The sequence below is a fragment of the Lactuca serriola genome, chromosome 2 (assembly GCF_051521515.1).
Source record: "Lactuca serriola cultivar US96UC23 chromosome 2, Lser_US96UC23_V15, whole genome shotgun sequence".
Lineage (NCBI taxonomy): Eukaryota > Viridiplantae > Streptophyta > Magnoliopsida > Asterales > Asteraceae > Lactuca > Lactuca serriola.
In genome coordinates, this window is record NC_136409.1 from 171306379 (window position 1) to 171326323 (window position 19945).

At 35.9% G+C, this 19945-nt stretch overlaps 1 protein-coding gene across 1 annotated transcript; it reads left to right on the forward strand.

The window, feature by feature from the left end:
* The first annotated feature begins 13471 nt into the window (after positions 1-13471).
* LOC145087386 (ribulose bisphosphate carboxylase small subunit, chloroplastic-like) lies at positions 13472-14542 on the forward strand. Its single transcript, XM_079025336.1, has 3 exons — positions 13472-13775; positions 13879-14013; positions 14118-14542. The coding sequence occupies exons 1-3, from the start codon at positions 13599-13601 to the stop codon at positions 14349-14351; spliced, it is 546 nt and encodes a 181-aa protein (XP_078881462.1). The 5' UTR covers positions 13472-13598; the 3' UTR covers positions 14352-14542.
* Positions 14543-19945: the final 5403 nt, after the last annotated feature.

Genomic DNA, 19945 nt, shown 5'->3' on the forward strand with positions numbered 1-19945 from the left:
TACCTCACCTCTCATGCTATCTAATTACTCTTCTCAGCAGACTCCTCAATGCTCATCTAGGTATATTTCCTAGATTATCTCTCGACTCAGAACTCCCTCTCTAAGTGATTCCTGCTAAATACTCTTACACAACACATACTCAAGGCACATAATAGATGACGACAATCCCTAGGCTAAGGCATCACAAATCAGGCAACTCTAGCCCTAATATATGAAATACCTAGCCTATCTTCTAGTATGTATCACTAATATTTCAATAATAACTCATAAGAAAAATAAATAAGTAAGGGTATTTTGGGAAATCACCGGGGCTCTAGCTAATTGTACACACTGCTCCTTCTCGTTTTCCTCTTAGAACTCATACTCGTTTCATAAAATCTTTTCTCTTGAAAACTTTTCTCAAATCCTCAGTTTGAGTCCAAACACACCCGAAGGTGCATCCGAATCTCTCAAACCCAGGCTTTGATACCAACTTGTAACACCATAAAATTTAAAACCAATTTTTCATTTCAAAACACAAATAATCATATGTCACATTTCCTCAAAACCACTAGTAACAAATTATCAACACATTTTTATTTAAAATTTTTTATTACAAATCCAGGATCCTTCAAACATAACTCTTTCTCTCGTGTGTACAATCGAGCCAACGCCTTCCCGATATCATGAAAAAGTACCTGAAATATATCACATAACATGGTAAGCACGGAGCTTAGTGAATTCCCCAAAATACCACACACATCTCAGTAGCCTCTCATGGCTATACTCAGATAAGACCATCCGGTCAATGTGTCTCAGTGGGACCCTCCCGTCCCATAACTCGGTGGACCCTCCAGTCCTAACTCAGGAAGCTCATAATAATAATAATAATACTCAACATAAATCACAAAGACATAATGCAGAATATCACAATACACAGATAAGCACATAAGACATCTCATTCACACAAAGATACCACACATGGTAAGTATAGTGAGAAGACTCACCTCGAAAGCTAACAAGTACTAATCTCGCACACGGAAATCTCGATCTAGCCTCTGCCTATCACATAGGATAAATATCTCTAATTAATACTCTATTCATTCTCAATACCAAAAGGTTTCCCTCTCTTTCTCTTTCTAACTCTTGGATTGGGTAAAAGACCATTTTACCCCTCCATGGTTTCCATTACTCATGTATAACCAAACCCTAAAGTCAACAGAAGTCAAACTCGAGTCAACAGTCCATATTTGACCCGACTCGCCGAGTACATCTATGTGACTCATCGAGTCCCCTTGTTTCTTCTGTCATATCGCGAAAATCCACCTTGACTCGTCGAGTTGTATCGCCAACTTGCCGAGTCACACATGTCCAGACTCATCGGGCAAAAACACCAGCCGACTCGTCGAGTCAGCTCATAGACTCAGCAAGTCCCTTTAATCTGATTTCTTTCGGACAATTCAAAGCAGCTCTACTGCTCCAAACACTAGATCTAGCATCCCAAGACTCAATTGTCACGTAAATCTTCAATCTTTATGTTCATGCATGGTAGTTTTGCTCCAACATACCAAAACATGCTCTCATAATGTGTTAAGCACAATATCCTTCATATGGGTGAATAAAGTTGGGACCTTTGGACTCGAGGGACCTCACAAGGTCCAGATCTGAGGTCTAAACCTCAACAAAACTCTGTAAGCTCAAAACCCCAATAAAGGTGGCAGAAACCCTAACCTTCCAAAATCAAGAGATTTAACCATAAGAATGATAAAGGTATGAACTTTTCACCTTTTACATAAGCTCTTGGATGACAAGCAACAGATCTAACAACATCTTCTCGTTCCTTGCTTGAATTCCTTCTCTTTCCTTCCAAAGATGCATGAAAATACTCAATATAAGCTCAACATTCCCTCTTTTAGCTCAAAAGGAGACTAGGGTTTCTGTTAGTGAAGTTGGGCAACTCATGAGCTGCAAATGAGGCTATAAGTTCCCTTATATAAGCGCCAAACCCGAGGATTTAGGGTTTCACTGCACAGCACCTAATCGGCGAGTCGGGTCTCTGACTCATCGAGTCCTCTCATTAAACCCATGAACTCATCTCGACTCTACTCGACGAGTTGGACTCACAACTCGTCGAGTCACTCAATAAACCCCAAAATAAACACACCATTAATATACCTAGGATTCTGGATGTTACACTTCTACACCTACCACAACTAGAATACGCATACACTCTATCCTCACTTCCTAGATGAAGGATAAACATTACGCGACTGGTCTGCTGAGCCCACACAACTCATCCATGAAACTTCCACCAACCCTGCAACACTCGTGTATGCTAATCATAGATAACATTGGACCCTATAGACAGTCGAATACTTGATTCTACCCTAAGCATTTCATCAAACAAGAACGGGAAGTAAGGATAAACCAAACATTCTCAGGCTATTGAATCTTAGTTATGTACAACTATGATGCATACACTAAGAAACTACAGTTATGATGTCAATTCCATATGAGAAAGAAACCCTAGGCTACCAGGCATCATATAATTAGGAAATTCAATCATGCAATTCCTGAAGATCCCTAACCTATCACTAGCATGTTGTTCTAACATATCACAATATGAAATAACAGTGTGGTAATTTGGGGTGTACTTACTCTCTCTTGCTGGTCGTACACATCACATCGTCTTTTGATTATTTTGAAAACAATTTGAAATCATTTTTAAAACCTTTTCCATAGTGTGAGGCTGGATTCACACGAGTGTTCCTCCAATTCCCTCAAACTAAGGCTCTGATACTAACTTGTAACATCCCAAAATCACAATAATTTAAATTTTTTAAAAACAACCCATAGTCATAAAATGTTTACAAAATCATTGTTTCCAAATTCTTCAATCACATTAGAGTATCACAAAATCATAAGTCATAAACAGAGGATGTGTATGGTCACGCTTTCGCCTTCCCGCTATCATCAGAAGTACATGAAACAACAACTAAAAACTATATGCAAAAGCTTACTGAGTTCCCCCAAAGTACCACCACATCACAGAATAACAAACAGTATGCATACAGAGCCTTCAACACAACTCGACCGCCGTGCCAGCCTATAGACTATCTTGACCGCTCATAGAACCTTCAGCATGACTGGACTGCTTCGCCGGGACTTCAGACTATCTATACCGTTCTCTAGGCCTTTATCCTGAGTGGTCTGCCTCACAGGCCTTCAGTCTATCCGGGCCGCCCTGGGTCTCTTGGCCTTCAGTCTCCACTGGTCTTCCTCAACCCAATCACATATAACATGTTGACATATACATAACAGATAAACATATAACCAGTCATCAGACATCAAGCAGATCTAACAGATCACTGCAACATTGCAACATCCTATATACCAGGATACAAATCAAACAGATCACTAAAGCATATCAACATATGGTAAACTAGGACATCAATTCAATGGGCCAGCCTTGGTGCCTTCGACCTATAAGTACGGTGAGGAAAACTCACCTCTACTGATGATAACTGAAACAACACTCGATCCTCCGCGAACATTGCTCCTCAATCTAAACCAAAACCAGAAATAAACCCAACCAATAATTAGGGTTTAACCCATACCCATGGTCTAGTCCATTCCTCATCATGATGAGGAAAAAAAGACGATTTTCCCTTTATATGCAAGCCCAACTAAACTAAGCCCAAAACCCTAATGGCCCAAGGCCCAAAATCGATCCATTGGGCTTCTACTGAGAACACCTGGCGTTCCCATGCAAATGCATGACGTTTGCTTGTTGATTACTAACTTCCATGCCAATGTCTTAATGGCTTAAGATCTCATGTCCAAACTTCAGATCCAATCATAATGGAACATCTAAATCGATAAAGTTGCAAACTTTATGGCCATGCATGGTTACAATGATCCCAAAACCTAAAACTGCAACTCCTTAACCCATTAAGACACCTCAAAACTTGCATGAAGTGAAAGGAAGGTCTAAGATCACACTTTTATCACTTAATCTACCCTAAAATGTTCAAAATGAGAACTCCTTTGGTCTAAGGTATGTATTACCCAAAAAGACCAAGAAAATGGGGCTAATAAGCATAAACTTCTAACATAAGCAAGATCTAGATATATGATGATCAAGTTTAGAACTTTATACCACAAAATGATGCTCCAAGATGCCAAGAGTGTAGATCCACAAGCATGGGAGCTACACCAACACTCCAATGATCTTCCTTATCTATCAAGAACACTAAAATGATACTAAAAAGATGCAAACAACTTCAAATTCTCATACACACTTAGGGTTTTCGAAATGAGGATGGAGGGTGGAGTGGTGAAGGGTTTTGAGTCCATAATGCTCTTTAAATAGGGTGCAAAACTTAAAAGTTAGGGTTTGGTCTTTGCGTGCAAACGCCTGGCGTTTGGACCAAATTTCATTATAATTCAATTTCATGGTTAATAATGTAAGTACCTTAAAACCGAATGTTACACAAAGCCACTTCCTTGATGATCTTACTTCACAAAAAAAAAATGCCCACAGCTCGCTCAAAAGCTCAAATGCTCAAAATAGGTTAGGGTTTGCAAGGAGGGTCGATTTTTGGGATGGATGCTAATAAGACGAAGGGATTTGGAGCTATAATGGTGGTTATATTGTGCATAAACCCTAAAGATTAGGGTTTGGTCCAAACTATGTACGCCCTGCGTACCAGCGTACGCTCTGCATACACGCATGAGAGTACCAAGTATGAGTTAAGAAGTGTGTTTGATTGGTTTAGAAAATAGGATGTTCAAGGATGTGTGTATGTCTTCTATCTATAAATAGAAGTCATTGGAGACTTCAATCCTCAATAAATTCACAGCTTCTATCTCTCCCTCCATATCTCTCTATCTTCCTTAAATTGAAGCACTACCACACACCACCACAAATCACCTTATTCTACCACCATTATTACCCTTATTTGATTAAGATCATCACCCAACCATCTCAGCCCCTTCCTCACGTCTTCCCTCTCTCCCTCTGATATGTGCATATTTAGTGTGTATTTAGTATAGTTTCTTATTCATATATTAGCTAAATTATCGCATATTATGGACAAAAGGTACTTAAAAGTGTTAAATTATGGTTTTCAGTCCAAAGATGAAGCTCGGAAGTAAAAGGAAGCAAGAGAAGCGGTAAGAAGATTGAGAGTGGAACGAAGAAGGAAAACACTGAAAAAAGAAGCTTCTACTCGTCGAGTCATATATCTACTCGACAAGTCCGGTCGAGGAATCAGAAGGATAATGACTCGGGATCCCAGATAGTTATCGCAATACGTAAAATGTGAGAGGGACTCGACGAGTCATCACTTGACTCGACGAGTCGAACCGCTTATTTAAAGATAATTCCACAGATCGAGAGGAAGAAGTTCTGGGACGATTCAGAAGTGCTGAGCTGTGAATAAGAAGCCAGAAGAACCCTAGAAGTCGACCAAGGAAGCTAGAATCCAATTCCGGGAGTAATTAAGGCATAATTCCACCATTCTATTTGTTTCTTTTGTTTTGTCAACATGATTAAGCAACTTGAACTTATTTGTTTGCTGTTATTTACCTTAGTTATGAGCTAAATTCTTTAAACTTCTATTTGGGGATACGAAATTGGTAATATGGTTTGATTCTTGGTAGGATTAATTCTATGTTGGTTAATTTAGTTATTTTAGCTTGCTAAAGAACCTTGTGTATGAATGATAATTGATTTTCTGTTAATAGGGAGATAATTAATTAGCATGAACATCTATTAGTTATCAATCTCATATGCTTAGTGAACACTTTTTGTCATATGTCTAGTGTAATGAACATGAAACTAGGATTAATAAGAAAATCAAGTAAATTTATGTGCAAGCTTGTGAGATGACCATTAAACAAGAAGTTAATTAAAAGATGAATTAATTAGCTATTGCAAGTCTAACTTAACCCGAATATTATATCTAGTAAATTTAATTGAAATAGACAACTGGCCATTGTTTAAATTGATTTATTTGCTAAGGATTAATGAAGTGAATACGGAATTAATCAATTGAATCGGTAACTAGCAAAAGAATTAATCCATTGCACTTTTACCTTGAAATCAACCATAGGATCAATTAAGTTGAACTAAATAGAAGTACTTCTCCGTTATTGAATCTAGTCAAGTCTTTGTTTTCTAGTTTAAGTTAGTAATAATTAGTAAGTTTCTAGTCTTGTAAAACTAGAGAAAACCCCTACTTATTAGTTAAATTAGATAAATTAGGTTTTAGCATTTAATTTGCCGTTCCCTGTGTTCGATACCCTACTTGCTTGAACTATACCACAATTGATAGGTTCACTGCCTTTTGTGTGTTATTTGATAATTAAAAGTAGGTTTAAAACTAGTGGGTTTTACACACATCACCCTCTCACTGTTTTTGCCAAAAAAAACAAATAAAGAACCCAGAACAGCCTCCACCAGCCACCCACTACTACCACCCGCCACCCATTGCCACATCCTTATTCTACCTTCAAAAACTCACCACCACCTACTGTAAACTCGAAGAAACTCTCCTCCACCATCCTCTAATTTCATAATTGCCGGAAAGACAGAAAAACCCGACAGCAGGAGGCTGTCACACTTCAATCACCATCTCCACCACTATGCATCATCACCACCTGTGCACCTGCTACCTCTCCACCGTAAGCCCCTATGGCACTACCTTGCACTTTATTTTCCTTCGTTAATTCCTTACCTTTGTGTTTTCTTCGTGCAAGGTGGCGGCATAGGAACTTACAGTGGAGAAGTAGCAGGTGCACAGGTGGTGATGACGCATAGTGGTGGTGATGGTGATTGAAGTCCGACAGCCTCATGCTGTCGGATTTTTCTGTCTTTCCGGCAATTATGAAGTTAGAGGATGGTGGAGGTGAGTTTCTTCGAGTCTACAGCAGGTGGTGGTGAGGTTTTGAAGGTGGAATAAGGATGTGGCAGTGGGTGGCTGGTGGTGGAAGTGGGTGGCCGGTGGTGGCTGTTCTTGGTTCTTTCTTTGTTTTTCTTGGCAGAAATAGTGAAAAGGAGAGAGGGAAGACATGAGGAAGGGGCTAAGATGGTTGGGTGATGATCTTGATCAAATAAGGGTAATAATGGTGGTAGAATAAGGTGATTTGTGGTGCTGTGTGGTAGTGCTTCAATTTAAGGAAGATAGAGAGATATGGAGGGAGAGATAGAAGCTGTGAATCGAGTTAGGATTGAAGTCTCCAATGACTTCTATTTATAGATAAAAGACATACACACATCCTTGAACACCTTACATTCTAAACCAATAAAACACACTTCTTACCCCATACTTGGTACTCTTTGGTGAAGTGTGTACTCAATCCAAGATGGTGGAGGGAAGAAAAAAAATGTGGGAAGAAGTAGAAGACCAAAAAAAATCTGATTTTTGGCTTCTAGAATCATATATGGGTCCTACGTGGGGGTATATTCCCATTAGATGCTCAAAAACACTTCAAATAGGGTGCATCGGGATCCAAAAGTTGAGAAATTTTTTCGAAAGTACCATTAGATAGAGTTTAATTCAAGGATTCCAGAACATCAAATGGATTAATTTTTGCAGTTATGGAACTTCGGGAAATTGCGTTTGAAGTTTCACGTGTAAACGACTCACGATATCCGTTTTCGCGACTTTTGTAAATGTTTTTGCTAAAAATATTTCGAGTGTGAATTAAATATTAGATCATAGTCTAATTACAAAAACGTTCTCGGGAATCCCATTGGCAATGTGTAAGTGTCTCAACGGGTCGATTCAGTTTAACGCGATTAAAGAAAAGTAGTGTTTTACTGTCCGTTTTCATAAAATTTTATATCTTTTGCATATGAACTCCATTTTGGATGTTCTTTATATTTTCGAAAACAAGGGAAGATGTACCATAATATTTTAAAGTTTATTTTGCTTAAAACTGTTTAACGTAAAATTTCAGCTTTTCAGATGCACTAACCTGCGTCAGCGTATGGTCAGCGTACACGTGCGAGACAAGGTTCACACCACATACCATTATGTACGCCCAATGTACCCATGCTGCACCCAAAATACGAAAATGCCATAAAGGGCCACTTTGCATAAAATCACTTATTAAGGGGATAAAGGGTGAATACCTGGAAGCATAAGATGTTGCACAACAACCAAGTAATGAAAGTAGTGATTTACATGGTTTAGCAAATTTGCCTACATCCACACCAGAAGAGAAAGTCTTTTTTATTAGGTTAAGCATTTCACCTCACTTTTCCCTTTACAATATGTGATGTTCTTCCACACACTCTAACCCTACATATCTTCACTGAGAACTACATAAAAAATAAGGATGAACTTTTTAACTTTGCGCCACAACAGTTGGGCCAGAAACTTAAGTTACTAGGCTCGGATGACTCAAGCTTACTAGAGCTATCTCAAGCTTACTAGATAGACCACTTGAGCTGACTACCAACAACTGGTATGAAGGCCTTTTAAAAACGGTTAATGGGGACCAAGAATCAACTTAATAAAATGATAAATAGAAAGTTTAATGGTTTATATCATCTACAAAAGGAGATCTCTTTGATGGATCTTTTCCATGAAAAAGATTCAATTTAAAAAAAAAAATCATTTTTATTTTCATAATAGGATAACTTTTCCAGTTTTGTTTAATTATGGTGCTCACAATTAGAATAAGTTGTTTATTTATAATTGGTTGAAAATTTATGACCAATCTACCCGATCTTCAAAGAGCTCTTGGTAAGAGCATTTTATTTAACTAACTTCTGTAAAACGCTTTGGCATAAATAAACTACTCCAATAACTTTTTTTCAAATTTCAAGTGATTTTTCTCTTGAAAAAACTTCCAAAAGCTCCTATTGTAGGTATTCATAATGAAAAAGATTACTGGGAGTGATTTTGTTGCTTGAAAAAATTAGTTAATGGAAGGTATTATGGCTTTATATTGTCGGGGAGTAGTAAGTGGGGTGATAGTGGAGAACTAGCTAGATTCCTGATGGATCTTGTAAGTTTTCTTTCCGAACTGATATTTCCACCTTATACTTGGGTTACAGGAAATCCAATGTAGGATAATCCAAAAAAGACACTTGTGTATCTAGACATAGAAACAAAACGCCAAATCGCCAGAGAGTTATGCGTTTTTTTAAGAAGAGCTAAAAAGCCCCTTGGACCTCGCTAGGGGCGCGACCCCCTTAACCCCCGCCATTATGTCGTACCGATTTATAATTCGATCTTGTATATGGATGCACTTCGCATTCACCGAACATATACCATAAAGTACAAATAATAAGCTTCTTAGCTCAATGTTAGTTCCAATTACCCAAAATACTTGGTGACACTAAAATCACCAACATATCTTAGGGGATAGAAATGAAAAACGTTTTCAATATAGACGAAAGAAAAAACTATTACACTGTACTAGTGGCTTATAATATGGCTTGATAATAATGATCATTGTAGTTAATATGAGGGTTTAAGAGAAAAAACAAAATGAGGTTGTTACGTGCCTTTAAATAAGAATGATTAAGAGGTTGGTATATGGACAATAAAAACTTCTTCTTTGAAACCCTTCATAGCAGTCGAATAGAAGAGAAAATCAGCCAAGAAGTAACCCTTTTGGGGTCAAGAACACTCGACCAGACCTATGGTTGTGGTTGTGATCTTCAACATCTTTGATACCCATGAGAAGGAAGTTTAATAGAATAAAGAAAAGAACTCTTAAATGCTTTGTAACAATCGGTTTAGTATAGAGAAAACCAGCTAAGAAGCAACCTTTTAGAGTTTAAGAAAAATTACCAAATCCATAGATATAGTTGTGATCTTCAAACGAGTAAGATAAAACCGACTTCACAAAACTCTTTGAAGGGTTAAATAAAATCTGCTAATATTAAGATTATAATGGTCAAACATATATGTATAATGTATTGCTCTCGATCCTTTCTTTGTATCCACTTGTTGCAAAATATAATAAAAAAAACAACCACAAAGAAACACCAAGATATAAACTAGAAACTTAAAACCGTGAAAGCCACTATGAACGATACTTCATATTAAACGAATAAACCTTCAACATGTTAGAAAATGGGATAATAATAGCCTTGGAAATTCTGAGAATTGTGATTTCACTATCAAATCAAAGTATTAGGTGGACTCCCTAATCTTTGATTGGATAAGACTCATAAGAGAAAAGAATAGAGAATAAGATATGAATTTCGTGAGTACCAGAAAAAATTGACCAAAATTGGTTAAATACCTCATTTGTCTGAAAACTGTCAAAACTGTCATAAAACAGTTTGACAGTAGTCAAAAAACTGTCATAAATCTGGGTTTTCTATAAGAATTAATACCAACCCAAAAACGGGTCAAATATTCTAAATTTGGATTTCTAATGCATTTTCAATACTCTCAGGGGCGCTGCCCCCGAACCCTTGTTCGTTCAGGGGTTTCGCCCCTAAATGACAGTCTACTTTTAATCTTGAATAAATTTAAACAAATGTGCACTCCACACCTTCCTTACTTGTTTAATATTTATCAAGATACTTTTGGTCATACAAAGTAATCCCATTACACTTAAATCACATTAGTGAAACAAATCACCAACACAACAGAAGAATGTAAATAAACTTGACATGTTTCATAGAAGGAGAAGAAAACATTAATGGATTAATAAATAAAACATATAAGGGTTTTATTTATAGCCTTGCATTGAGTGTCAATACAACTCAAAAAACCCCTAATGACATTGAAAACCTCCAAATTAGTAGTATCACTTGGTGTAATCAAGAATATTCATACTCCCACATAATAAAAAAAAAGTCCAATAACTGTTTTTGTGAAAAAACTACTTATAAGGAAACTAAAATAAAAATAAGTACAACAAAAAATGCAATACTTTTTTAAGAAAACATGTTCAACAAAAGAATTCCATGCAAAGTACAGTTTATGATGATTATAAAAAAATCATGGAAATTTGTATGATTGTTTTAACTCAAATCTTGTGTACCAAAGTAACTCTAATCCCTAACAAGTCACAACATATATTTATATCATCAATACCAATTGAAATATAAAATATAATCACGTTATATTTCTTTTAAATGTCTAACCGGAAAAGTCAACCACAAAAATACAATAACCTTGTTTCTCTAAATAACTCAAATCACCCACAACGTATAGTAGTAATCATGTTATCATTCTTTTAAATGTCTAACTGGAAAAGACAACCAAAAAAATATTAGAGAAAATAGGATTTGTAGTGAAGATCTGGATACCAACTCAGATCGTGTGAACATTTTCCGAACTGATATTTCTACCCTATGTCTGAGTTACAAGAAATTCAGCATATGATAATCCAAAAGGACACATATGATTCTAGGCACAGAAGTCGTAAGCCAAATTGCTAGAAAGATTCGGCGAGTGTTTGAAGAAAAACGAGAGCTAATATTCGTGTGTGACTTCTCAAAAGGAAGAGTTGTTTGTATAATAAACGAGATTAAGATTTCATTAGGGTTTGGCCGTCATGAGTTGCTTTGGAAGCAAGTCAGTGTAATTCGGATTTTAATGAGGATATAGGGTTTCCAAAACTAACGAGTTTCGTTAGTTTTACCATAATCACCCTCAAGAATATGATTTCATTAGCGGGACCCGAGTCGGGGGCTCTACCACTTGCACCCCATTAGGGGTGCTGCCCCTAGACCCTGCCCTTTTGGAAACCCCAAACCGAGGGGCGCTGCCCCTGGACCCCCGACTTGTCGTCTGCACTCCGCACAAACCCGTACATATATTAGTTTATTAATGTATTTATTAGTTTATTAGAGTTTGACATTCTTAATTAAAAATACTTTGAGTTTTTGGATTACATGAATTTAATTCTTTTTATTGTGGTTTGGTACCAATAATAAACACATTTTAATAAGTTATATCACTTTAACTTATTTGGTAGAGGTAATAAGCACATCATAATTGAGCGAAAATCATTATCTCTTTTCAAACTTGTTAGGATTTAAACACTTCAACAAACGATAAATAATATCTTCAACAGAGTAATAATACAAAATAAAAAACAATAACACACAAATTTTACATGTTTCACACAGTCAAAGCGATCGACTATGTGTATACTTGACGAATGTCTACGAGACACCACAACTTAACGAAACTCACTTTACGCTTTAATTATTGGGCCCTTAATTTCTCCCATAACTGGTTCGAATTGTGAATTTAAATCGGGCAACTGTGTCTTGTTTTTTTGTTTGACGAGACACAACACGACAAAGTTTTATATAGCACGAACACGAAACCACACGATATCGTGTTTTTTAACTAACACAAAAAGGAACCAATTAAAAAACTATAAAGACGACACGACAAGATATTATTATATAACAATTAGTTTATTGAATTAATATTCCATCACACATAACACAACAAACACGAAAAACACGAACATGACACGACACGATAACATGTTTTTTACACTTGACATAAACACGATACAAACACAAATTCGAATTTCAGTTTCGCCCAAATTTCGTATCTTGTCGTGTATTTTTGTCGTGTCGTGTAATCAATTACCACCCCTATGTACGACTATACATCCTATATTTCTCTTAGATTATGTTCGTTACTATTTCTTCGTTTTTTTTTTTTTTTTATTTTGATTAACAACTCAAGATTTGTGAAATTCCTAACTTTCTTTTGTCGCAACGTAAATTTTTTCTTAATTAAGATATGATATATAAGAAAAGTTATAAAATATATATTATGTAATATTATTGATATTACTTTTTATAAAAAAATATTATAAAAAATATAAAGCGTTATATGAAAAATAAATAAATCGATAATAGATAAAGATGCTCATTTTATCATTGATATATATAATTAGATTTTGTCAAACACTTACAAATAATTTATCATCTTATTTTTGTTTTGTTAACGCATAAAATAATCCGCACACAAAAATAAATTGAAGTAATCATTTATTCTTTATAAAGTTGTACAATATAAAATTTTTAAACAAAAAATAATTATTTGTTAAAAAATATTATACTATAAATCAGCTCACATAAACAAATAAACACATGCCTTTAAAAACATAAACCCTTTCATATAAAGAACATCCCCTGATGAATCTCAGTGGGCATATAAAGTTATAAACCAACAATGATTTGGCCCATTTGTCTAACAATTAACAATGGCACATCCGCACATGTTCCTTATTTTTTTCTGCATGTTTACTGGACCTAAGCCCATTAGGGAAGGGATCATAGTATCATATTGTACACATACGAGCATTTCCAAAATAGATCCATAACGTATATCAACCTCTCCTTTAGAAGAAGAGATAAGGTATAGGAGCACCCTGACTCATGGTTCCTCAATGATAAGGCATTACATCCTTTTAAAATCTTTTTGTGGACATGATGCATGTAATGTCATCAGCCACACCATACGTTAGAATCAAGATATATATGTGTATTTGTCGGTTAGATGGCAACTAGTACTATATATACCTATACATTAATACGGACTAAAATCACTCACTGGAATCTAGAAGTCCATTCCTAACTACTACTAAGAGAAGAGCAGCAAATTACTTAAATGGCGTCCATCTCCTCCTCAGCTGTTGCCACCGTCAACCGGTCCACCCCTGCCCAAGCTAGCTTGGCGGCTCCATTCACCGGTCTCAAGTCTAACGTCGCTTTCCCAGTTACCAAGAAGGCTAACAATGACTTTTCATCCCTCCCCAGCAACGGTGGAAGAGTGCAATGCATGAAGGTATATATGGTCGATGAACCATAATTATAGATTTTATTTTGATTACAAACATTCGTAAGCATCAAATCAGTTTACATTAATGTTTTATATATAATACGTACAGGTGTGGCCACCAATTGGGTTGAAGAAGTACGAGACCCTTTCATACCTACCACCATTGTCCGACGAGGCATTGTCTAAGGAAATCGACTACCTTATCCGCAACAAGTGGGTTCCTTGCTTGGAATTCGAGTTGGAGGTCTATTTTTTATCATCTTTTTATTAACTTAATTTATTAATTGATTATATATAAAGAAAACATAATTAATTCATCTAAAGTGAGTATTTATATTTGTGGTATAGCATGGTTTCGTTTACCGTGAGCACCACCATTCCCCCGGATACTATGATGGACGCTACTGGACAATGTGGAAGTTGCCTATGTTCGGGTGCACTGACTCAGCTCAGGTCATGAAGGAGGTTGGAGAGTGCAAGAAAGAGTACCCCAACGCCTTCATCCGTGTTATCGGATTCGACAACGTTCGTCAAGTGCAGTGTATCAGTTTCATTGTCTCCAAGCCCCCAGGCGTTCTCTAAGCACCAAAACCAACCCTAGTTTGCACCAAGATTGATCAGTCTCTTCAAGACCATAGGCTCTGTGGTTGAGTTAAACAATGTGGAATTGGCATCAAAATTGATTGATGTGAGGCTTTTCAAGTCCAATGGTTCAAACTCGAATTCATGGTTGTTTTTTTTGTTATATGAATAAGTAAACGGGTATTTTCTAACTCAGTCTTTAATATTTCTTTATCTTCATCTTTATAGTTAATATTCATCACATAAATTGAATGTATCACTATAGACGGATAGACCCCTTAATTTGTGGTGCTAAAGACACGTAATCATGTTCTTACAAAACAAATCCATAAAATCGATCTATATATATATATATATATATATATATATATATATATATATATATATATATATATATATATATATATATATATATGCGGTCGTACAAATTATATTCAAAATCAACCCTTGATTAACTTATTTTTCTAACTTTGGAAGGTGAAAAGTTTTTGGCTTACCCTTTTAACTGGATATTTGGTAGATTAACGCAGTACTTTTCCCATATTCAAAGTAATCGTCTTTAATTATAAAAATGGGGCATCAGAAGCATAGAAAAAAAAAATCTTCTCCACTTCTCATGTATTACAAAAACAAAAACCTAGGGATGTGCTATTTTTTTTCTTTTTTTGGAGACTAAATCTAGTACAGAATACTGATACATAATTTGATACCGGTTCATTTACGGTTTCAGACCGGAAAAATCGATTCTAGGAGACTAGAACCAGTTTGGAAATCATATTTAGTAAACTGTCCCGTTGTATATATATCACATCATATCTCTATCTTTATAAATCCAAGTAAAGTTTGTAACTTTTTTTATAGGCTGCAAAATTTATTGCCTTTTATTGTCACTTCTTATGGACCGTTTTCTTTTGATGTTTAAATATAAATAATATTCCTTAACTCTTGTTATATATTTGACCAAGTATAATTACAACATAAAGATATATAATTGTTTATTCTTTTTGTATACGGTGTAATACTTCCAGTTGTATAAATACATCTTGAAATTTTAGCAAGAGTAAATTACACGAATGGTCCTATGATTTGGTGTAATTTGTGTGTTTGGTTTATAACTTATTTTTTTTAACTCGGACCCTCTCTATCATTTCGATATGTTGTGCTCTTGGTCCTGTCAGACCTAAAAAAAACAATATTACCCTTATTTATTTATTTTTAATTTGTTTATTATTGGATTATCAAGATAATAGCACAACAAAGTCTCACCTTTGAGTTTAATTGGTCCTTGAACATTTTTTTGTTGCATCATTTATAACATTAAAGTCCAAATTTACATGTCAAATATACCTATTCCAAACATGTTAAGAGGTCACCCAGTTAGACATGGACATATAATTATGTTTGACTCTTGTTTAATACCAAACACATAGCAAATCCATTTTTTTTAAATAATGCCACGTCATCGATTGATATTTTAGAACATGTTCCTTCCCCATCACCGACACCATTAACTAGATGTAGTGTAAACTGAGAAAACCAAAAACATATTATTGCAGAAGCGAAGAGGTGGCAACACTGTAGCAGCGACTGCATTATAACAGCGATCGGAGGCACACATGCCGGAACAATACTTGGGATCGGTTAAAAAAATCATGTAACAGGAACCGATGGAAAGAAAAATCACGTTGATAGGCTCGATGGGAACCACAACGACTATATTTGATACAAACCACTAAATTTGATTATCATCGCCAGCATTTATCAAAGCATCAACACCAAATACAAAATTAGTAAAGTCCCAATTTTGACTTTCAGACTCCTTAAAGCTACCTTTGACCATCAATTACAAACCAAATTATCAAAATTGAAACCGAATTCGTTTAATACAGTTCCACTTCACCAAAAATTAAAAATCAAACCAACCAGTTCAAAGCAATAAAAATAATGTTTTAATCCAGATTCGTTTATCTTTAGCATCACATGAAGAAATAATGAACTTTGTGAATCCGATTCATCAATCCAAAGTAAAACATAATTTTTTAATGCTTGAGACTTCATTCATCATATTTTGACCAGGACTTTTGAGTTTTTAACTAATGCTTCACAATTTTCAAATCAACAATCTCATTTAATTCGTCGATCTTTCATCCCTATCAATTCAAACTAGATGCACAGATGATCAAATTGTTGAATATTGATCCAAATCTGCATCAACGGTAACTTGGAATTAGTCAGCTAAGTGACCTCGTAATCAAGAAGTATTAGGCGCGTCTTTCGGGATAAAGATGTTACTGCAATTAGTGGGATAGTGCTCCTTAGTTTTCTCTTTTACTGTTATGTTCTTAGTTTAAATAAGTCTTGTGTTTTCCTTGTTATGTACGTGTCTTTTGAGATCAATAAAGCAGTAGTTCCCAACTCTTTCACTCTTAACTCCAACATTGTGGTATCAGAGCAACATGTGGTTCTGTGATGGCAAACTCGGGAAACAGTATGAGTTCGGCACAACCATTGATTCCAGTATTCAAGGGAGATGGATACCAGTATTGGAACATACGACTCAAGACACTACTCAAATCACAAGACTTGTGGGAGTTTGTAGAAAATGGGTGTCCCACTGAAGATGATGAAGCATTGATGAAAGAAAACAAAAGAACGGAATGCCCGGTTGATATTAGTTGCCCAACACTTAGAAGACTATACCCTAAAGAAGGTATATAGAAAACTGTTGGTTTTTGAACATTCTAACATTCCTAAGTGTACATGCAACCCTAAATACCTTGGATCTATGTTTTCTCTATTATACATGCAAATATGAACTTTCCAAGGTATTATCCTAATCTAGCATACAAAACAATGAATATAACAAGATAGAATACATACCTCTTTGATGTAGAAAGTCTTCATGAAGCTTGAGTGCCTAGTGCCCCAAGTGTGACACCTCAAATGGTTCACACAACATCAATTGCTTTTGGAATAACCTTGAGAGAAATATAGAACACTTGATATCGGCTAGCCCTTCTCTAGAATGATACTAGTGCCGATTTTGGTCAAGAATAAGATGCATATATAGTTAGGGTTACACCATGTAAACCCCAATTGACTTGGCCTTTCATTTCCATGATCCATGGGTACAAAACACCATGGAGCATCCATGAAGCATCATATGGGTTTTAGCCCAACTAGATAATCCATGGAGCATTAGCCCATTATATAAGTATGGATGATTTACACAATCAACCCATATATTTAATTAGTCTTCTTTTGATCACTTAATTAATCCTAGATTAATTCTTGATCAATACTAATTAAATAATCTTATTAATATATTAGAACTTATAATATATTAACCAACCTTAAGTGTTATTTCTCTCATTATAGTCTATCCAAATGCATGATGCCATGCAACCCAAATGGACCATGTCGGGTCGGGTCAAGTCTTACCAATTATAGTTATGGACTTAGACATTAATCCAACAAAAACTTCATGCACAAGACGTGTCTTCCTAGTTGTCAATTGAGTTTTCACAGTGCCCTGTCCTTCTCTATATAATTTCTTTCCATCACCAACTTGAACTACCATCTTCTGCGTGTTGTCAAGTGTAGAGAAGACTTCTCTTTGCCTGGTCATATGATTCGAACATCCACTGTCAATGAACCAAATGTTATTTGCTTTATTCACATCTCCAGCACACATCATGAGAGCCATGTGTGTCCGTTCTTTATGATCATCCTCCGCCATACGCACCATGAACAACTTCTTGTCTTCCTTAGTTTCACCCAAGTTTTCTTCAGCAGCATAACTAACATGTTGATCCTTGAACCAACAGTCATCTTTCACGTGACCAAAATGATTGCAATGTTTGCAGTGCACACTATTTCTTCCTCGGCCTCTACCGAAGCCTCCTCGACCACGAGATCTGCCTCGAAAGCTGCCTGATCCACGACCACCAAATGATGTTGTGTCTTTTGCTTGGAAATTTCTTGATCCACGTCCACCATAGGATGATGTATCATGTGCCTGCAAAGCCTTTTCTTCTATTTTTTTTGTTAACGTTTAATTCTTGCCTCATGGGACGACAAGGACCCCATCAATTGATTAACGGAGAGAATTGAGAGATCCTTTTATTCTTCTATTGATGCTACTACATGATCAAAATTCTATGGTAGACTCCGCAACACCTTCTCGACAATGGTTTGATCACTTATCTCTTCACCATATGCTCTCAGTTGACTCACAGTGTCCATACTTCTTGAAATGAAATCAGCAAACAACATTTGGTTCATTGACAGTGGATGTTCGAATCATATGACCGGGCAGAGAGATGTCTTCTCTACACTTGACAACACGCAGAGGATGGTAGTTCAAGTTGGTGATGGAAAGAAATTATTGTTGGATTAGTGTCTAAGTCCATAACTATTTTGGTATGTACTTGACCCGATGGTGCATGGTCCTTTTGGGTTGCCTTCACCAAAGCAACTTGATTGGAGAAATAAATAAAGAGAGAGAGGTTATTATGATTTATTAATATGTTATAAGAATAATATATTAAAGGAGAAATCATATTTATTTAATTAATATTGGTCAATAATTAATTAAGAATTAATTTTGTGATCAAGTGTAATTAATTAAACTAGAGGGGCTGAATTGTTATTATGTGATAGTTACAAAATAAGGTAAGAGTTATCTTATTATTAGGTTGGACGAATTTAAGGATATAGAGCCTTAGAATTCGAGTATGATAAGGATTCAAGGATTATCTTATGGGTTGCTTTGTGGATAAGCAACTAGATAAGGATAATGACTGAAACCCTATCTCTACACCTATATAAACACCCCTTGGCTCATGAATTCGTGTATCCCTTCCCAAGAAGTCTTAGAGACGAATTCTAACCTCTCTCCTCTCTCTTTATACCTTCTCCACTTGCTTATGGTGTTTGTAAGCCATTAGAGGAGTGACACTTGTGACTCTCAGCCTTCCAAAGTCAATTCAAGGAGGAATTGGGATTGTTATTGCTACATAACAATCAAGGTAACATTATAAACTTATTCTAATATCTAATATGATTACTTGTATGCTAGAATTAGGGTTTATAGTCTTGGATTCAAAGCATGTACAATAGAGAAACCTAGATCCAAGCATTAGGGTTTGTATGAGCACATAGGATGTCTTATGACCAAAACCCATCAATTATATGGAGAAGGACAGGGCACTGTGAAAATTCAATTGAAAACTGGGAAGACATGTCTTGTGCATGAAGTTTTCTATATACCTTCTTTAGGGTATAGTCTTCTAAGTGTTGGGCAAATAATATCAACCGGGCATTCCGTTCTTTTCCAAGATGAAATGTGTGTTATTAGCAAAAATCTTCAGGAGATTATTAAGGTTCCAATGACAAAGAACAGAATGTTTCCTTTAGATATTTCAGCAATTGGAAACTTTGCACTGGTTGCAAAAGAAAAGAGTAAATCATGGTTGTGGCATCTTCAATATGGGCATCTAAATCAGCAAGGTCTGAAGCTCCTTCATACAAACAACATGGTTCATGGGCTACAAGAAATAACACAAATGGATTTGTGTGAAGGTTGTGTTTAT